The sequence below is a fragment of the Tachysurus fulvidraco genome, chromosome 5 (genome assembly GCF_022655615.1).
Source record: "Tachysurus fulvidraco isolate hzauxx_2018 chromosome 5, HZAU_PFXX_2.0, whole genome shotgun sequence".
Taxonomy (NCBI): domain Eukaryota; kingdom Metazoa; phylum Chordata; class Actinopteri; order Siluriformes; family Bagridae; genus Tachysurus; species Tachysurus fulvidraco.
The window spans coordinates 17,074,998-17,094,568 of NC_062522.1; the positions used below are offsets into that span (position 1 = coordinate 17,074,998).

The following is a 19,571-nucleotide window of genomic DNA, read 5'->3' on the forward strand; positions in this document are numbered from 1 at the left end:
CTTTGAAGCCGTGAATGTAATATGTTTCATTGTTTTTGATGGAGTAGGATTTTATTGTAGTCAGTGTTAGCCTTCACTTAATTCCTGAGAGACAGGGGGTGCAAGCTTGTCCTGAAGTGTGTTTTGCAGTACTAGAGTGAAATGGAGCAGAGATATTGGCTGCTGAGAGTCACCAGGGCTGCCGCTCTATTTGTGCAGTGAATGAGCTTCGACTTGCGCAGCTGAATTGTTTCAGCTTTATTTCTTTTTTTTTATCCCCTCTCTCTGCTTCATTCCTCTGCACCTTCATAACTGCTGTTCCTGTGCTCCCTTATCACCTTGCGGCATTCTGGGTATTTAACATGTGAGTAAACCATTTAAACGCTACAGTTACCATTATAGAGGAAGAGATAGATAGAGAGAGAGAGAGAGAGAGAGAGAGAGAGAGAGAGGAACTAAAGTCAATCCTCCTTAGTTTTTTCTTGAGTTATGCAGCAATTAAGCCTAGAACTAATGCAAAAATTTCAGTAGTTCAGGATATTTTTCTTTTTTCTTTTTCCCCCATTTGGAGTCTAACCTTTTACTTTACTGCAGTAGAGGTTACACATTGGACCAGTAATTCTAATTCTTTTTTGTGGTACTTTCTCTTTTATATCGCAGTTTGACATGATTTGTGGTTGTGCAATTCTCTATAGTCCTGCAAAAAAGCTTCATCTCTTCTCCCCCACACTCACATATAACTCATAGCTTTGTGAAGGTACATAACATTTTGACAGCAGCTTTTCTCTGAATTTGAGTCCACTTATATCCAGACAGACACCTTATGGTCTATTTACCTCTGCATACTCTGCATTCTGTACCAGCACATGCAAACACACACACAGACACTCCGTTATCCACTCTCAAACCCTCATTTGCACTTTCACTCAGTCATAGTTACACATGAAGATGCCTGTGTACGCACACACAATACAGGTGTGAATGCTGATACACTCCCCTGCTTACACAACCAAACAGAAACATATGAAAAGACACTTTTTTTTTAAGTCTTTCATTTTCTCTCTCTTTCCATCCCTCGCTCTATTGAGGCGAGCCCTTTAATCTCCTCTCAGTTGACGCGTGTGTGCCGTGCAGTTGTGTATGTGTGCGCTTTTGCAAAAAGTGTTTTGATCGACAGCTCAAACACAGGCTTTTTAAGATTCAGCGTACACACACTAATCCGGCACTCTCTTTGTTAAGTTCTGCCATAGAGAGTAATCCTGAGTGAGCTGCAGATATAACACACACACACATACACACATACATACATATAGACACTCACATACTTAATCTTACTGGTCTCCTCTGTGCCATCACTGTGCTTCCAAAAAGAGGTGTGTGCATATGTGTGTGTGTGTCCATGCATTCATGTATTTGTCACCACTTTTCAAATCGTTGTCTTAAGCACTTGCGCGTTTGTAAGCGGCGGTAATCAAAGCAGCCTCAACGGCTTATCTCTGGAAGAGGAGGCTTTGGGCGACAGGTTGTCGCAGTGATATCCAACCCAGCAAGAGAGACTTTACCTGGGCAAGAGAAGTGAAGGACTACTCCTCTAACCCTCCACCTCTATCCATACCCTCAGCTTAAGCTCCAAATCCGCAGCGCTTCTCTCCATTGCCCATTCATTTATTCCTAAGCCTCTAGGAGAGATAGCGCTATGCTCTCATTCCTTATTCCGCTTTTATGAATAGCATTGTATGTTTTTATTTTATCTGACACAAACATTGTTCAAAGCTTGGGCGAAGGTACCTCAAACAGACCTAGCCACTTCATATGCACTGGCACAACATTTAATTAAAGAGATGCGCAAGCAGTATGCGACAGTATGCTTTGTGATACATTTGATATTGTAGTCTTGAGAGTGCAGAAAACATATACGTAACCATAAGCTGCTTCAAAGGTGCAGGTTTTTAACTTTAATTACAAAGACCGGCGCCACATTGGAGAGAGCCAGGGTCAAGAGGAAGATGGATAGAAATAGGAGGAGAGAAGGGTGAGGAAAATAAGAAGGAGTACATACTTTAGCAGTGGATTTTTTTTCTAATAGTGTTTTCATATTTCTTCTCTCCAAGAATAAAAGGTCAGAGTAGAGGATTATAGGAGCTCAGTGAGCATGACATGTTAAAATGAACATCCTCCTGTTGAGAGTCCTAGGAATTTAATGGTGAGATTTTGCATGATGGCTTCTGATTCCAACACTTTTCTCACTCTCTTTGTACAATTATTCATTTCCGTCCATCGCTCTTTCAGTATTCCGACTGGGAATAATGGCTGTAATTATCCCGCCAAATGAAAACGCCCCAGCCGTTTGAACCCTCGTTTGGGATTACCAACGAGATTGAGATTTTAATGCCGCTGTGCTAAATGATTTGTGGCACACTGACTCTAATTGTTTTATATGCCGTTTGGGACTAAGTCATGGTGAAGCTTTTGTAAATTAAAAATTTAAATCTGTTTAAATTATGATAACTAAAGCTTCTTATCTTAAGAGAATGTCTGATTATAGCATTAATATATCTAAACAGAGATGTTTGTTTGTACTGGATTATGAGTGTATAAATAACTAGATGTTATATGAATGAAATGGTATTTATTTTTGCTTTGTTTTGTTTTTATTTATATAACAGCTCCAGAATTATTGACCATCTTGGTAAACATGGGTAAAAAAAATGTCTTTGTGGTTAATTGGCTTAATCTCACAATAAAAATATGAGAGAACTGTATCCAAATATTTCGGCAATGATCACAGTTGGAGGTTTAGAGAAGATGATTGTATTTTGGGGTCACCAAGTCTCCAATTAGTCTCCAGTTAAACGCCCCCTCCATGCCAACAATATGTTTCAAAGGCGTGCCAGAAGAAAGCTTTTTCTTTCATCTATCTACAAAAGTTAGTGCCTGGAGTTTGCTAGATAGTAAGATTAGAGTTTTTTCAGAAGCAGACACCCATCTAACAGCAGCAGGATTTGGTGTAAGAAGAAACATGGCTCTACGGAAACCTGATTCCAAATGTTAAATATGGTTGAGGATCTGTGATGATCCAGGGCTCCTGTTCTCCTGGGAACCTTGTTAGGTTACATAGACTCATGGGAGGAGCAGGGGAACTTTAATTGAAAATCTGGCTTCACCTGCCAAGAAGCTACAACTGGGCCATGGTTAGATCTTCAAGAAAGACAGTGATCTAAAACAGAAAGCTTGAAAGCCAACCCAGTTTCCTGACCTAAACCCAAATTGTAATCTGACGGGGTGATGTCTTCTCCACCAGAGAAGACCTCAAACTCTGAGGGATTTCCAAGCATTATAGGAGAAGTGCTCTTTTTCTGGTAAATGGAGGTTTCACAAAGTACTAAACACAAAGGGTGCAGATAACGGTGATATGCATAGCTTTGTTAAATTTAGGTAAGAGTTTTGTTTCTGATTTAAATAAAAAGTTCACTTCAATTAAGAAACATGATATTTGGAGGTCAGTAATGAAAATGATTGTGAATACCCTGTGTGTTGCTCTAGTCTCTATATCTTAGTCCATCTTTCTTTCTTAATCCATTTTTGTCTGCTTTTCTCTCCTGTTTTCTCTTTCTCTCTGCATCTCTCTCATTTCATCCTCTCTCTCTCTCTCTCTCTCTCTCTCTCTCTCTCTCTCTGTCGCTCGCTCTGTCTCACCCTTTCTCTCAATAATTGCAGTTTGAATGCCACTGCTTGTCTCACTGAATAAAATTTAACTGCGCCTCACAAAGTCTGTTCCACTAAACTGATGAGCTGATGGAGGTGTAAATGCACTTTAATGGCTTTGTTTAAGCATGGCCGTCTGCATCAGAGAGACGCCGCCTCCTCTGCCATCAAGACAGGAGTGGCATCGCTGCCAAAACACATTTCAAAAAGTTATATTAATAGCCCCAACTTGTACATTGGAAATTTATGATCTGGAATCTAGGTAACAAAACAAATGAAACTGTTTGTTTGTTTGTTTTTTCTCTGATAGAATAAAGAATACTACCAGCAGGCAGCCCAGATGTACAATGAAGAAGCAACTAAAGCTAGTACCAACATCAAGTAAGTGCTTTAACATCCCTTACACTCACAATTTTATGGAATACACTTGTTTCTTAGTTTTAGAGAGCAGGGAAATGTCAAAATCTTCAAGGCAGTGAACCATAGAACCACTAATCTAAGATTCATTAAGTTTATTAAGAAGCATTACACTAATAATATTTATTATTTTAATTGAATTTGAATTGTATTTTAACCCTTCAGGCACAGCACAGTAGTAGCTCAGTGATTAAGATACTGGGCTGATCAGATGGGTGTAAGTTCAAAACCCAGCACCACTAAGCTGCTACTGCAGGGCCTTTCAGTAAAGCTCTTAATCTTCAGCTGCTCATTTGGATGAGAGCCGTTTGCACTTCCAATGTAGAATAAGCCCTTAAACAGTGTTTTCCGTTTTTATTGTGAATAAAAGCGTTTACAATCTTTATGCATTTAATCTAGAATAAAGGTGTTCAAAAACTTTACACTCAGTTTAGAATACGTACATACACAGCCATTAGACTTATAATCAAAATAATTACATCAGCAACCGTTATATTTATTTAATCATCTAGAATAACAGTTATGACCTTTATACTTACAAAAAAAAATCTTTACACTTATACTGTGGATCTACAGCATTCACAACCATTACATTTATAACAATATAATAAATAACAACATCGCTTTACCATCATAATCTAGAATGAAATACAAAGTACCCTTACCCTTAACTTTATATTCCTAACTAAATGAAGGAACATCCTTCATCCAACATTTTTCACTGCTTTGCGTAGTTTTGGAAAGTTCACCACGGAGTATATATGCATTTTTGATTTGTTGTTTCAAACCTACCACAATTTGACGATTTAAAAAATGCAATGCTGGCAACCCTCCAGGTGTGAATCTCAAGGGGTGTGGGTTGTGTCTGAAACACAGAGCGCTTGATTTCACATTCTGCTGTTAGATAAATTCATGCAGCCAAAGGCACTTGTGTGTATGGTTTATTTTTTTTAAAGCCTTATAACCTCTTCTGCATTGAGATAATCAAGCCCACCAAGTGAAATTTCCTTTGTAATTTGAAAGGTTTATTACACCACATGTCATATAAATGCTATTTTATGACAAATAGTCGAATTTGTTATTGAGCCTGTTGGAAGTATTGTTCCATACGTAAACATATCGAGGACAATATGATGTGCTGTCGTTGCAGCGCTAGTAAGAACCCTTATGCGTATACTCTATAATAAGTTGACGAAGAATCCTTACACTTAAAATCTATAATAAGTGCACTAAGAACCCTTGCACTCATGATTCACGAGGCACATCTGAGCAGAGAAATGAAGACGATGCCCTTTGATGAGAATTTTAATTAACACTGACATAAATGTCTGCTGTAGCCAGATGTTCAGTGAAGTTCTGAGTGCATTTCCTCTGAGGATCTTTCTTCTCTTCTTCCTCATGTCTTTCGCTTTGCTTTTCTTCCCTCTCCCACATTCACACACTCAACATTAAAGGGCATTTGATTGAAATGACATTTGAAGTAGCAATCAGTCAAACTGAGAACGAGCTAAGACGATAAACTGTGAACTAGCTAACACTTTCTAAATGTGTTGGTTGCTATGACATTCCTTGAAAAATTCTCTATATTTGTAACTCTGTGTGTGCGTGTGTTTGTGTGTGCAAGCTGTGTGTGTAGCACAATAGTTTCCTGGTCAGTAGAGAGATGGATAACTGAAGCCAATTAGGCTGCACATACTCTGCTCTCTCTTTGCACCAGCACATTCATTACAGCAGACAGGGCTGTCCATTTCACACATGCACACACGGATATGAAAGTGCTTTTCGCCCTTTTCTATTTCTCAGCCTCCACACTGGCCGTCATTTTTACTCTCTGTCTCTCCATCTTTGTCCAAGCCTTTGTCTCTTATGCTTTTCTTGTCTGTTGTAGTTCCTTTGTCCAGCTCTGTCCCTTCCATGCCGACATCTCCATCTACTGTCCAGCCGTTCTGATAGTGTGAGAGAATAATGAATGACGCCCTTCATCAGGGTGTGGCATTGCTTATCTTGTGTCAAGGCGCAGCTGGTCGCAGTAAGCCTATAGTATCAGCTCAGGCTCTAATCAAGTCTCTCTGTGCCAAAAGCGAATGAATGGTGTATTTATCAAATCTAGCAGGTATCTGCGCTCAGTTTCACCACCTGCCTGACGGGAAAGGCTACAGTGAATGTGGAAAAACATCAGAGAAATATGGAGTGGTGTAGCAATGTGTGACGGGCCTTTATAAAAAAAAACTGTGTGGTGCATATGAGCTGCTTTAAAGGCTGGTGCCCAGGTGGTGGCTTGTGGTACACAGAACAGTTTGTCTATGTACTGACTGATGCAGGTGAGGTGCCCTAAAAGCCACATGTACAGCACATAAACTGTCCTAAATACTGGGTTGATGCATGTAAGTTGTCTAAAGGCTCGCTATGGCTCAATTTAGTTGCTATATAGCCTAGGTAGCATGTAAAAGGCCCTGAAGGCTGAGTGCGGCACACACTGGATCTTTGATAGCTTTTGAGGCTGCTTATGTGAATCATGCCAACTCTGAGACATGATATACATATACTGTCCTTAAGGCTGCATGTAAGGCACCCAAACTGCCCTGAGGGCTGGGGGTGATGTAGTTTCAGCTTCAGACGTCATGCATTTTGGTTGAACATCTGATGCACATGGCACAAGTTGGAAATACTTTGCTGAATTTCCCACATTATGTGAAGTTCACAGTATAGACTCATTAATTGGCAGGACTTTCTTAAATGAACGAGCAATAGTTGCATGCTGGTTTGTTTTTCTAGGGATCATCGACTTTACACTTTCATGCCCTAAAACAAGACATTGACTAAAATGGTCTGTGATTGGTCTTGGGTGGTCCTTGGCCAGTAAAAGTAGTCTAGAATTCTGGCTATGTAAGACTAGCTGTGATACATATGGACTGCTTTAAAAACCTGGACATAGCTGCCTAGTTTACACTCAATACCCTAAAAGCTTTACACAAGCATAAAAGGGTTTGCATTAGGATGAATACAGTAAATATATTAAGTTCATTCATTTTGCACTTCAGCAATATTCACCATGTTTGATGATATTTAATTCTTTTCTGATCAGCAGGGCGAGCAGGCATACTAACTCTAGCAGTATTTAGCCAAATCATTTCCCCTCAAGTCCAAATCAAGCGTACAGGCCTTATTGATTTGAAAAATGAAGCCTATCAAGAGATGGGTTGGTGTGTTGCTGTGACATGCATTTAAACAAACTCACTTTGTAGGAAAAAGTTAACCAAAGAGAAAATAGACCAGCATGTAAGTGTAAGAAATTTAAACTATAAAAGTTCACTCAGACTTTAATTATAAAATACGTTTTGGATGCCACTGAAAACAGTGCATTCTAGTGCATTACATTCTAGAACTTGCAGTCCAGCTTATATCCTCAATCTCATATAGCAAAAGTGTAATGTTATTACTTACATTTGAGCTTGTCATAACTCTTCTCTTTTTAGAGTTATTAGTCTGATGTTATTCTCAGTCCGTGATCTAGCAAACCACTATCAGGGTGAATTTATTGATAGACACATCAAAGCACTTCTATAAGTTGTTCTGTATAAGCGCATCTGCCAAATCCCATAAAAGTAAATGGAAAAATAAATCCTCAATCAACAAGCTGGCACCAGAATTGGTAAACACATCACAAACTAAATGTTTAATGTGTTTCATGGTGGACTTTTCCTCTAATATTATACCTCCGCAAAATTTGGGTTGTACCATTATAAATGGTAAAATAGGATTTTGCGAAGCATTAAATGAAATTTGGGTAAAGTTGTGTAATTTACATTTACATTTACAGCATTTGGCAGATGCCCTTATCCAGAGCGATGTACATAAGTGCTTAAACCTCGAACATTGAATACGTTAATTCTGGCTCACTAGGTTACAGACTTAAGACACCATGAGTTTAAAACATTTGTTAAAAGTTACAATGAAAAAGTGTCAAAGGTTGTGTTTTTTTTATTATTTCTTTATAAATGCAAAAGATAGGGAAAGAAGTGCTAGTTGAAGTGTTTCATGTGTAAGCAGGTCTTCAACCGTCATTTGAAAATAGCCAGTGGAAAACCTTGGTGCCAGAACAGAAAAGAGTCTTGTAGTATACTTGCCTCTTACCCTGAGAGATGGTGGAACCAGTCAAGCAGTGCTGGTAGATCTGAGGGTGTGAGGTGCAGTGCGAGGAGTGATGAGGGCTTTGAGGTAAGAGGGAGCTGGTCCATTTTTGGCTTTGTAGGCCAGCATCAGTGTTTTGAATCTGATGCGTGCAGCTACTGGAAGCCAGTGGAGGGATCCTAGCAGTGGGGTGGTGTAACAACCCTGACTGTCTGCACAGACAAGTTCATTTCTGAAAAGCAATATCTGTATAAGCAGAGCTACTTAGACTGCTTTAAAGAGTTACAGAAAGCTATGATTTGAAATTGTTATTTCATGTTAAAGAGACAATTACTCTCCAAGCTAATTTACTTTGTCAAAATCGGAGTCCCATAAAACTCCCACAAAGTCGAGTTTCTAGTCATAGATGAGCGTGTCTTGAGGATTTGTGTACTGCATCAGTATTCTATATTGAAATGTTGCAACAGAATATTATCATCTCTGTATTTGTACTCCATAACATATTGTAGATTTACATTGTTTTTCTCCTTTTTCACTCAGACCGAGGAACACAGTTCCCATTTGTTCAGAGATGCAATCTAAGGTGCTGAGCTGTTTTCAAGAGAACAGACACCAGACTTTGCACTGCTCCGGCCTGGCAAAGGAATATATGAACTGCATTAATACAGCCAAGAAGGTGAGTCTCTCTCTCTCTCTCTCTCTGCCTGTGTGTGTTCCCACAAGGATAGGTACATCCAACAGGTTTAACATTATGGTCACTTTTGGCTGGTTCCCACAATAAAATATAATTTTTTTATTCATTTAGTTTAAAATAAAATCAGCTTTTATTTTAATAAAAATCTAAAAGGGGAAAAGTGTTTTTGTTTGGTTACTGAAGTTAAGGTTAGAGGTAAAGTTATATGCAGTCCTCAGGAAGCATGTGTGTTGTGTGTGTTTTGTGTGTGTGTGTCTGCATTAGGCGGAATATTTATATAGATATTTGTATTTATTTATATTTAAAATTGATGCCTCATTTCTATGGGGTCTTTTTTCTGCTAAAGTAAAAATCATTTTTGTGCTAATGTGCAAGAGGATATTTGGGCATCGTGAAACATGTTTTGCTAATTTTCACTCAGGATATTAAAATGCAGTGGCTTGTATTATCGTGTGTCTGTGTGTTCAATGCATAAAGCCTTTTATCTGTGTGTAGAACACAAAGCTTCTTTTAATACAGACTCACTCATGCATTTTGCAGAACGAACGGGAACAACAGCTTTCATTAAAGACAGTCTGTGTGTGTGTGTGTGTGTGTGTGTGTGTGTGTGTGTGTGTGTGTGTGTGTGTGTGTGTGTGTGTGCGCGTGCACTTATTACACACATCTCAAAGAGTGTGCGGGTAAGCGGTCGAGCCCTTGAGCTCTAATGCTGGCGTGTGGTGTGGCATGATGCCAACTAGACTGTGCAGGCTGCCAGCAGCTCCCAAACACCAAGAGTCCAATGGTAAAAAGAAACCAGAACATCAGAGCCTAGTCCTAAACAGAAACCACAACACTGACTAATCTGAAGCAAATTGGTTCACCACTCATCTGTCAGTTAGACATCACCATGCCATCCTGTCCACTCCCATTCTTCACTAGAAACTGTCACTGCTGTATAAAGACCGCAGACCTTATGTGACAGTTTTTTTTTTACAAAAATGTTCAAATTACCAGAGCCTGCTCTTTAGAGATATGGCAGCTCCTAAACTGCAAATGAGCTCCAGAATATCATACTGTGGTGTTAAAAAGAAACCAAAACTCCAGTGAAAATGCTAAATATAAACCAGAACATTAGAGTGCAGGTCTGAATCCAGTCTAGAAAATCAGAATGCAGTGATAAAAAAAAAAGTACTGATGTATTCTGTTTAAGAAAATCCATGAACTCAGTATAGGGATTAATCTAGAATAAAACACCATCATCATGTACTAAAGAAAGAGCGGACCAGTCCTTGGGGTCTAGATCTAAATAAAGAGAAAAGAGAGCTAAAGCTCTAAAGAGAGACTGGGACACCAGAGTATAGATATAAAGAGAGACTGGGACACCAGAGTGTAGAGATAAATAGAGACTGGGACACCAGAGTGTAGAGATAAAGAGAGACTGGGACTCCATAGTGTAGCAAAAAAGAGAGACTGAGACACCAGAGTGTAGAGCTAAAGAGAGACTGGGACTCCATGTGTAGCAATAGAGAGACTGGGACACCAGAGTGTAGAGATAAAAAAAAAAAGTCAGAGATAAAGACAGACTGGGACACCATAGTATAGATATAAAGAGAGACTGGGACACCAGAGTGTAGAGATAAATAGAGACTGGGACACCAGAGTATAGATATAAAGAGAGACTGGGACACCAGAGTGTAGAGATAACTAGAGACTGGGACACGAGAGTGTAGAGATAAAGAGAGACTGGGACACCAGAGTGTAGAGATAAATAGAGACTGGGACACCAGAGTATAGATATAAAGAGAGACTGGGACACCAGAGTGTAGAGATAAATAGAGACTGGGACACCAGAGTGTAGAGATAAATAGAGACTGGGACACCAGAGTGTAGAGATAAAGAGAGACTGGGACACCAGAGCGTAGAGATAAATAGAGACTTGAAAGTGAAGTGAAGTGACATACGGCTAAGTACGGTGACCCATACTCAGAATTCGTTCTCTGCATTTGACCCATCCAAAGTGCACACACACAGCAGTGAACACACACACACCCGGAGCAGTGGGCAGCCATTTATGCTGCGGCGCCCGGGGAGCAGTTGGGGTATTTGGTGCCTTGCTCAAGGGCACCTCAGTCGTGGCCAGCCCGAGACTCGAACCCACAACCTTAGGATTACGAGTCAGACTCTCTAACCATTAGGCCACGACTTGCCCTGAGAGATAAAAAGAGAACTAAAAAAAACCTCTAAATTAGAACTACAGATATCTTAGAAAACCAGTGTAATTCAGAAGAGATATTAATGAGCTCTTAACTGATCAATTAATATTTTTTTATACATGCTGCTTCAGAACACCTGAGCATAGTGGTGGAGTTAAGTTGGCATAAACTATTTGAACATTTCTACTAAATTAGGCATAAATGTCTGCTTAAGACAGAATAAAATCCCACTTAAAAGCTGGGAGTAACAAATGTGTTATAAATGTTTAGAGTAACTACTGAAAGAAGTACAATTTAACTTTAGTAAACCTTAAATCTGAAGTAAGTCATATAGCCTTAAATAGATCGACCCCAGTCCATTACACTAATATACAGTATTGAATAAACACTTGACAAGTGGTCAGGTCCTGCCAAGTTGCCTGGAACACCACAAAAACAATAATGGATGTGCTGTTTCATGAAGACCCTGCAAAATCCCTGATGGATGCTGAATAACCGATGATGGACATGTTTTTTAAGTAATCGAGACATCCTTAGAAACTGGTGTCCTGCATCTGTATACTAATCTGCAGTACAAATTCAGCTTACGGTTCCTGAGAAGCAGATAATTTGAGCTTTGACCACAAACCAACCTGAGCATACCCTCATGTCGGACCTTGGTTCTCACGATTATGGGCCAAATGGTCCCAAAAATGCTGCAGTAAAACCATCAGGCCAGCTGCACTCATGTCACTTAACCGAGTTGGGGCTGTGCCAATTGTAGTAGCCTAAGATTTGTGTTCCTGGCTAGTAGGAGTTAGTGCTGTTGTAGCCCATTCATCTCAACATTTCCTTTTTCCTGAGATTCTTTTCTGTTTAGATTGGTTTTAATTGAGTTAACGTAGACTTCCTGTCAGCTCGATCCGTTCTGTCCATTCTCATCTGACCTGTCTCATTAGCACTGCATTTCCACCCACAGAACTGCCTTTCCCTGAACGATTGTTTGTTTTTCACACCATTCTGTGTAAACTCTAGGGTCTGTTGTGCATAAAAATATTCAAACCAGCTCATCTGAAACCAACAACCATGCAGAGGTCAAAGTCACAGAGGTCACATTTTGTGTAGCTCTTGACCTGTGTTTTTACTGTATTTTTAATGTGTTTTAATGTGATTTTTGCAGAAAGACAGATAGAAGATGTTAAAAATAAAAGGTTTAAAAACATCTGTAATTTTCTAGGAAATAAATGAGCCGGGGACCCCCCCCCCCCCCCCCCCTGCGATCAAATGAACAGAACAGCTAGATGACCACACGTAGTGTCCGATGTGCTCAATCAGCCGTTATTACAGTGTTTTTTATAGCTAAAGATTTTTCATTACTAATTAAATCTGGAATTAAAAATGAGAAATTTGTCATACCCAGAACCGCCTTTATGAGCTCTACATTATCAATCATTCGCTGTTCTGAGCTCAGAAGAGCCTTTTATTACTCATAATAGTCTGAGATGCTCTCCTAAACACTTCATTTAGGAGTTCATTCTTATTCTTAGGTCTAGGTTTTGTGGCACCAAATTTGTTCTCCATGAGTGCCTTTATAAATCCTGGTCCACTGTATCAGAATCTATTGCTACCCGAATATTATGACACCCCAACATCGGAGAAAGAGCTAGTTTAACCCAGGGTCACAGTCCTCAAAGCACTGAAGGAGCATTGGATATTTGCAAAGAGAGACTAGCTCCCATCTGCAGCTCAGGCTGGTCTAATAATGGTGCCAAAAAGAGGCTAGTTACAGACACACAAGCATTATTGTTATAGTGATAGGCTATGGAGTGTTCTTTTTTCCCTTGGAAAAAAAAAGAGGTGTCATTAAGTGAGTGAGCACAATAAAAAGAGAAGCAGTGCTAAAAAAAGACAAGCAGAAGCATAAACACTGAAATGTAATGTGTCTCTGACATTTCCCTTGGCATATTGGGCATATATTTCATGCATATGTGTGGGTGCCTGCCTAGTGATTTTACTCATATATTTAGTGAGGCTGACAGGCATTGTTTAAACCATCCTCTTTATAAGCTGTGGAAATGTTAAGTCTGTCCATGTGAGGCACACAGTCTGTGACATTATCTCACTGTATTATCTCTTCTGGACTGCCGTTCGTCCCTGCGCTTTTCTTGTCTTAAGGGTATTTCATTGTGCCTTTCCACTCTGAACTGCTATAGTGCAGTCTTTTTTTATCCCGGATGCTGCTGTTGTGCTCACGTTTAATTTAAATCCCAGAACCAAAGAGAAATGTCAATCCAATGAAGTGTCCCTTATTTTTGTTCGCTTATTCATCTTTCTTTTATCGTTCTGCTTCTGTCGGTCTTTTGATCTTCCTCTCATTCACTCTTGCCCTCTCCACTTCTCTGACTGCTGGGTGATTTTATTTTTTTTTTATTCTCTGTTTGCTTTGCATTGTGGGAATGGCCTTTATAAAATGAGCCGGCATGTTGGGACACGTAGCCGCATGTGGAGCAAATTGGTTGACCAGTTGTCTGTCAGGTAGACATCTTCATTCACTTCCAGTGACATTAACACACCATCTTGCACATTGATCCAAAATAGTAAAGCCTGAACTTTAGATAGGAAGAAAGAGCAAGAGAGAAAAAACGAGGAAAAGTAAAAACAAATTAATTAATTACTAAATAATAATAATAATAATAATAATAATAAAGTGTCAGTGTAGTTCTGGGTGATATGACACTGTAATTGTGATGTGATAAATTGCATCAAAATCACATCAACGTTTCCTGAAAACGCTATAGGTATTGTCAGTATTTTTGAAACATTAACTAATTATATGATTCACACTAGGCTTAATTTATCAAATTGGATACAAATACATTTATTTGTAAAAGAAGCAATTACACAAGACATACGGTATTTGAGAAAGTTTGTTTCTTATTTTTTATTAATGACTCGAAAGAAAGAAATCCTAAGACTAGCTGATCAGTGAAGATGGATACAATTGCTCAGTTTAACAGGAGGAACAGTTAATGGCTGTGTCTCAATCAGCTCCTTTGTTCAAAAGTTAGAGCACTGATCAGGATTTGACTATTTTAAGGGCCGTCACTCTCAGTCACAAAATCCGTCCAGTGCATTAGAACTAAAAAAAAAAAAAAATCCCCAAAAGCACTGCAGCACTGAAACAAAACAAGGAACAACGATGTTCATTATGTTTTCTTAATGATGATCCTGTTCAACTAAATTTTCTTTAAATCTGCATTTTTGGTCTGGTTTAAATGTTAAAAAATATTTTTGTACTAAATGTTTCATGCTAATTATTTTATTTTTGAGGATGATGCTTTAATCATTAAACTTGTTTTGATGGCTATTTTATTGCAGCATTTCTGGTTTCCAGCCACATGATTATTGCAACTTTGAATGCATAAAATTGATTCACATCTCCTTCTGAATGATCCAGCTGTACTCCAAAAGGTTTAGATGTGATTAAAACCTGTTTAGACAGAATATATATGTTATCATTTCCTCTGTATGACCATTTCTGGGTTCTGAAGTGAAACCAATCTGTCATGTATTTATTCACAGAGTTCTAGTATTCTCTCCAACTCCTGCCGATATAATGAATTACATCTAGCTCATTTTGAGTGAAATGATCGTTTAAGCGCTGTAGGTGTTTTAAATAAATCTCTTAGGTGTTAGGAACTAAAGGGCAACTATGAAGCTGATGCATAGTCATTACATAGCCATTAATTTTAAATTAAGGAATGTTGTACAAATGCAGCTTGGTCCTATGTCCACTTATGTGCTGCTGTCCCTTAATATCTAAATATCTAGACACACCAGTGAGAGGAATAGAAGGAATAAAGGCTTCAGGGAGCAGGAGAAAGATGGAAGGGAGAGAGCTTTTTAGGATAATCTTACACAGAGGTGCTGGCTGGCAAAGTGACACCGATATGAGGGAGACAATAAAATACACACACCTGCTTGCGTTTTCTGTCTTTTTCGCAGTGTGCATGCAGTCTTTCACTTTCTGTCTCCCCTTGACAAACACACACACACACACATTCGCTCCACTGGAGTGCTTGATCAGTGTCGTTATAACACAGCATTATTACCCCTCCCACTGAACGGATGACATACCCGCACAGCACTGCTTACTGATAACGTGCCTTCAACATCTCCGTAGCTGCTGCAGAGAACCTCTAGACAGGCAATAAGTAACACACACACACACACACACACACTCGCACACACTCCGTTCAGACAGCAGAATGAAATGAAGTCAGTGTTTTTTTTTTTTCTTTCAAAGCAATCACATTGTGGTTATCACACTAAATGTGATAAAGCACCAATTCCCATTAGTATCCCTTTAATCAAGAGTGCATCTTTCCTTGCCTCTCTCTTCCTGCCATTTTCACTGACAGGGTACCTTAGTCTGGAACCATTCCACACTTCTCCACTGCAAAAGAGTAGTTGTAATGAAAATGGATGATGCTTTGAAAAGATGGCACCAGATTCTTGTAAGATTAGTGTGTGAAAAATCTGTGAGCATTGTAGTGAAGTTCATACTGTACAAACTATGCTAAGGACTACTGCGACCAGTGGAGGGTATCATTACCACCTTGTAGCTCCATGGCATCAGGTTTGATCCTGTACTCAATTTATTGTGTATGAGCATGTTTTTAGCCTGGTTTTTTTTTTTTTTTTTTTTTAGTTTTCTTCAGGTTTCCGGATTCCTCCTACTTCCCAGAAACGTGTGTAGGTGAACTGTCTGTGCTGGGGTATGAATCAGAGTATGTGGTGTGGCAGCAAAAGCATTCACTTAATCATCAGGAGATTATTCAAATCTAGGAGCCAAGTTAGCAAAAATGGTTATAGCTTTCTGGGTGGGAGGAATAGCCTTCTCTCTCTTCCCTGTCAATCACAGTGACTCTAGCCAATTGTGAGCATCTGTGAGCTTGTGAATGCTGAAGAGGCTAGATAGTGCTTTCATCTGAGCCTGCTGTGCTACCCTGTGACAACATGAGCAGCAGTTAAAAAAGTATTATAAGAGAGAGCAGGCAGGTGGCCAAATTAGACAGTGAAAAATGATTAAATATATCTGCATTCTTTTTATAATCAATTATGTAGCTGTTTGTTTGGCTCCTTGGGAAGCTCCTTGCCAATAACTCATTGTCTTCTGTTATTTGTTCTTAGCAGCTTCAATTTTTAAAGAATTAAAGAATCCATTCCTATTTTTGTTGTTCTTTTAAACTCACTGTTGTCTCACTGTAGTAGTAGCAGCAGACTGTGTCTGAAGAAAAAAGGCATCTGTTCATGTACTATATGACCATCACACACTTCTCTAAACTGTTAACACAAAGTTAGAAGCACACAATTGTATAGGATATCTTTGTATACTGTACCATTACAGTTTCCCTTCACTGGAATAAAGAGACCTGTTCAAGCATGACAATGCCCCTGTGCACAAAGAGAGCTCCATGAAGACATGGTTTGCCAAAGTTGGAGTGGAAGAACTCGAGAGCACATACACAGAGCCCTGACCTTAGTGTTCACACACTCATTCACACCTTTTTTGGCAATTTTGTGTAGCCACTTCAAGTACTGGCATGTTTGGAAACCGGAGAACCCGGAGGAGAGAAGACATGGAGAACTTGCCAAACTCAGCACACACTGTAACACGGAGTCAAGATCAAACCGGCTACCCTAGGGCTGTTACTGCACCGCTCAGCTCACTGCACCATCGTGTTGCCTCCTTATCCTGTAGTGTTGGATAAATTATTTTCAGAGGACAGCATTTCTTCTCTAGCCTAGTTCATACATTACATACCCCACACAAGGACTATGTTTATTAGGTACTTAATAAGCATTCTGTTATAGGAAACAAATCAACACTACGGTAGGGTAATACAGCCTGACCTGACCTGACCTGACCTGGGGACTGTTACCTTGACAAAACTTGACTTTTTTTTGTTAAAGAACAGCATATCCCCCACAATAATCTCTTTTTTCCCTCTCTCTTCCTTTTAACAAGAAAAAACATGCAAATTGTCATGTAATTGAGAAACCCAGAGGCCTCGATCCTGAAAAAAAGAGGAACAGCCTAGCCTTATGTCTCCTAACAGACAATGACAATATATAAACAGTTATGGGGTTTCTTTTTGTCCACCAAACAAGTCCCTCCGTATTAGCTGTTACTATAGAAACAATAACGTATGAAGAAGAGTGCATTAGTATAAACCTGTGATTTGCCCTGTGGCTGTTACTGCAGAGCTGTGCTATTATAGAAAATGAACACCTTCTGACCAGTCAGAATCAAGAATTTAACAGCGCTGAGGTTTAATGTGTTTTACAGACTAGAATTTTGTGTGTATATTCCTCTTTTAGATTCCAATAACTCTTTTAAGAGAAGTGCTCAGAGAGCAATGTGTGGTAAAGAAGTGAGTGATGAATGTAAACAGCTGCCTTTTTTTCGCTCTTTCCTGTGCAGAACTTAATGGTCAACCATGGATCGTGAAGACGAAGGTGCCGAAGATGACTGTGAGCATGAAGAAAAAGAAAAGAGTGACACTATAATTCACCAGTAAAATCCAACAGTATAGTTTTCAACGTGCACGTATGAGAGCCACTATGGAGGACCGGCAGCATTCCTGCAAACTATTTCTTTTGTTTATGTATATATATTAAAAAAATGTTTGTGTTTGACAGAACTCCCTCTTCGACTGTGGAACGAGGAAGATATTATCTTGGCGCACATACACGCGCGTGTATGTGTGTGTTTGTATGTTTGCAGAGATGTTGATTTGCTGGTATATAGTTATCTTGACGGTGGCACATCTTACACAATAAAACATCTACAACACCAGTCAATCCAGTGCAAGCATTCAGACTGTACTGCTATATTAGTCTCTCTCTCTCTCTCTCTCTCTCTCTCTCTCTCTCTCTCTCTCTCTCTCTCTCTCTCTCTCTCTCTCTCTCTTTCTCTCTCTCTCTCACACACACACACACACACACACACACACACACACACACACAGTCTGCATATACTATTTTAGATACTCAATGTGTGTATTACCATACATGTGATATAGGTGACAAATACTGTTATTTTCTTTGAATCAGAGGGCTAACACACAAATGCATGGGCACTTTTCTTCTCTCTCTCTCTCTCTCTCTCTCTCTCTCTCTCTCTCTCTAAAACTCATCTCCAAAGCCAATTATCTTTTGGAATCCTTAATGAACACGCAAAGGTCTGTTCCGCAGTAACCTTGAACACACTATCATCTTACACTGTCTCTTACTCTGTCATTCTCTACCTCTCAAACACACTCTCTTTGTCTCACTTGGTTGCGTTTTCTCTCTCTTACACTCTCTCAATCTCTCTCTCTTTTCTATTTCTAAGTTCTGCATCTCTCCTCTGTCTAAGGAATGTTCTCCAGTGTACGAATGTTCAGGTAGCTCCTACAAGCCTTGACACCTCTCGTCATTGTGCGGCGGATGTTGCCATGGTAACAGCGGAGTGTGTGCGTTGTCAGGAGTGGGGTTCAGAGGAAGTGCGATAACCTTTAGCCTCGAAAGTGCAGCTCTCTCACAGTCACAGATTCTTTTTATTAAATGCTGCTTTCTCCTCACACTCTCTACCTTTCGAAAGCGTCGTCTCTCTTTGTGCCTGTGTTCGGCAGCAAGAGTTTCTCCGATCCGTTTTTTGACCCCAATAAGTCGTGCTTTGCTATGGAGGATTGAATCTCTCCCCATCATAAATGGAAGGAATTGGCCTTTTAGTCCCCTTATGCAGCACCTCCATCTTCTACCAAGTAGTGTAGAGAGGAAGCCGTGGCACCTTCGCAGCCTGGTGAGCACAGCCTTGGACACCAATACAGCTCTATCCAGGCAAAACAAGGAGCTGTCCGTTACCAGTATTAACGTAGAATTGTTTAGGATGTGTGAGATCAGGCTTAGGCTGTACATCTTATTCTTATGACTAGAAACACTGAAGGCATGAAAGGCAATTTCCTACATTAACTGTTAAGTATTATTATATTTTTGTCAGTTCTTTTAGCACTTCATTCTGTTTCTCCCAGAAGCTGCTATTGATTTTGATAATACAAAACTAGACTCCTGTAATGAACATTTACACCTCCGCGCTGACTTCTTCCCCATTTGTCTGCATGATCTTGGCATTTCCACAGTAGCTCCAACACATTCATTATATTTCTTAAGCTCAGCATGAGCAGAGGGCTGGCTAAGAAATCATTTTATCTACACAGCACTGTCTGCATGTAAGTGCACAGTGACATAATTAATATCCTTGATCCATTATTCTGAAAATCTTTACTTTAAGAACATCTCTGAAGTTTAATTTCATTTCCAGTGTGCTGGATGGATCCAAAATCAACAAGAACCGTGCAGCCAATTACTTATGGGCTGCACTGTAACTAATTAAGCTACATTAACACATGCTGCTTAATGATGCT

General features: G+C 39.5%; 1 protein-coding gene across 3 annotated transcripts in view; it reads left to right on the forward strand.

Moving 5' to 3' along the window:
* chchd6b (coiled-coil-helix-coiled-coil-helix domain containing 6b) overlaps positions 1–17,967 on the forward strand; it is a 47,992-nt gene extending 30,025 nt beyond the window's left edge. For all 3 annotated transcript variants that reach the window (XM_047814178.1, XM_047814180.1, XM_027147140.2), the window contains 3 exons: positions 3,995–4,065; positions 8,773–8,908; positions 17,588–17,967. In XM_047814178.1, coding sequence (XP_047670134.1) covers positions 3,995–4,065; positions 8,773–8,908; positions 17,588–17,614 — 234 coding nt within the window. In that variant the 3' untranslated portion in view covers positions 17,615–17,967. The remainder of the gene's footprint in view (positions 1–3,994; positions 4,066–8,772; positions 8,909–17,587) is intronic.
* The last annotated feature ends 1,604 nt before the right edge of the window (positions 17,968–19,571 follow it).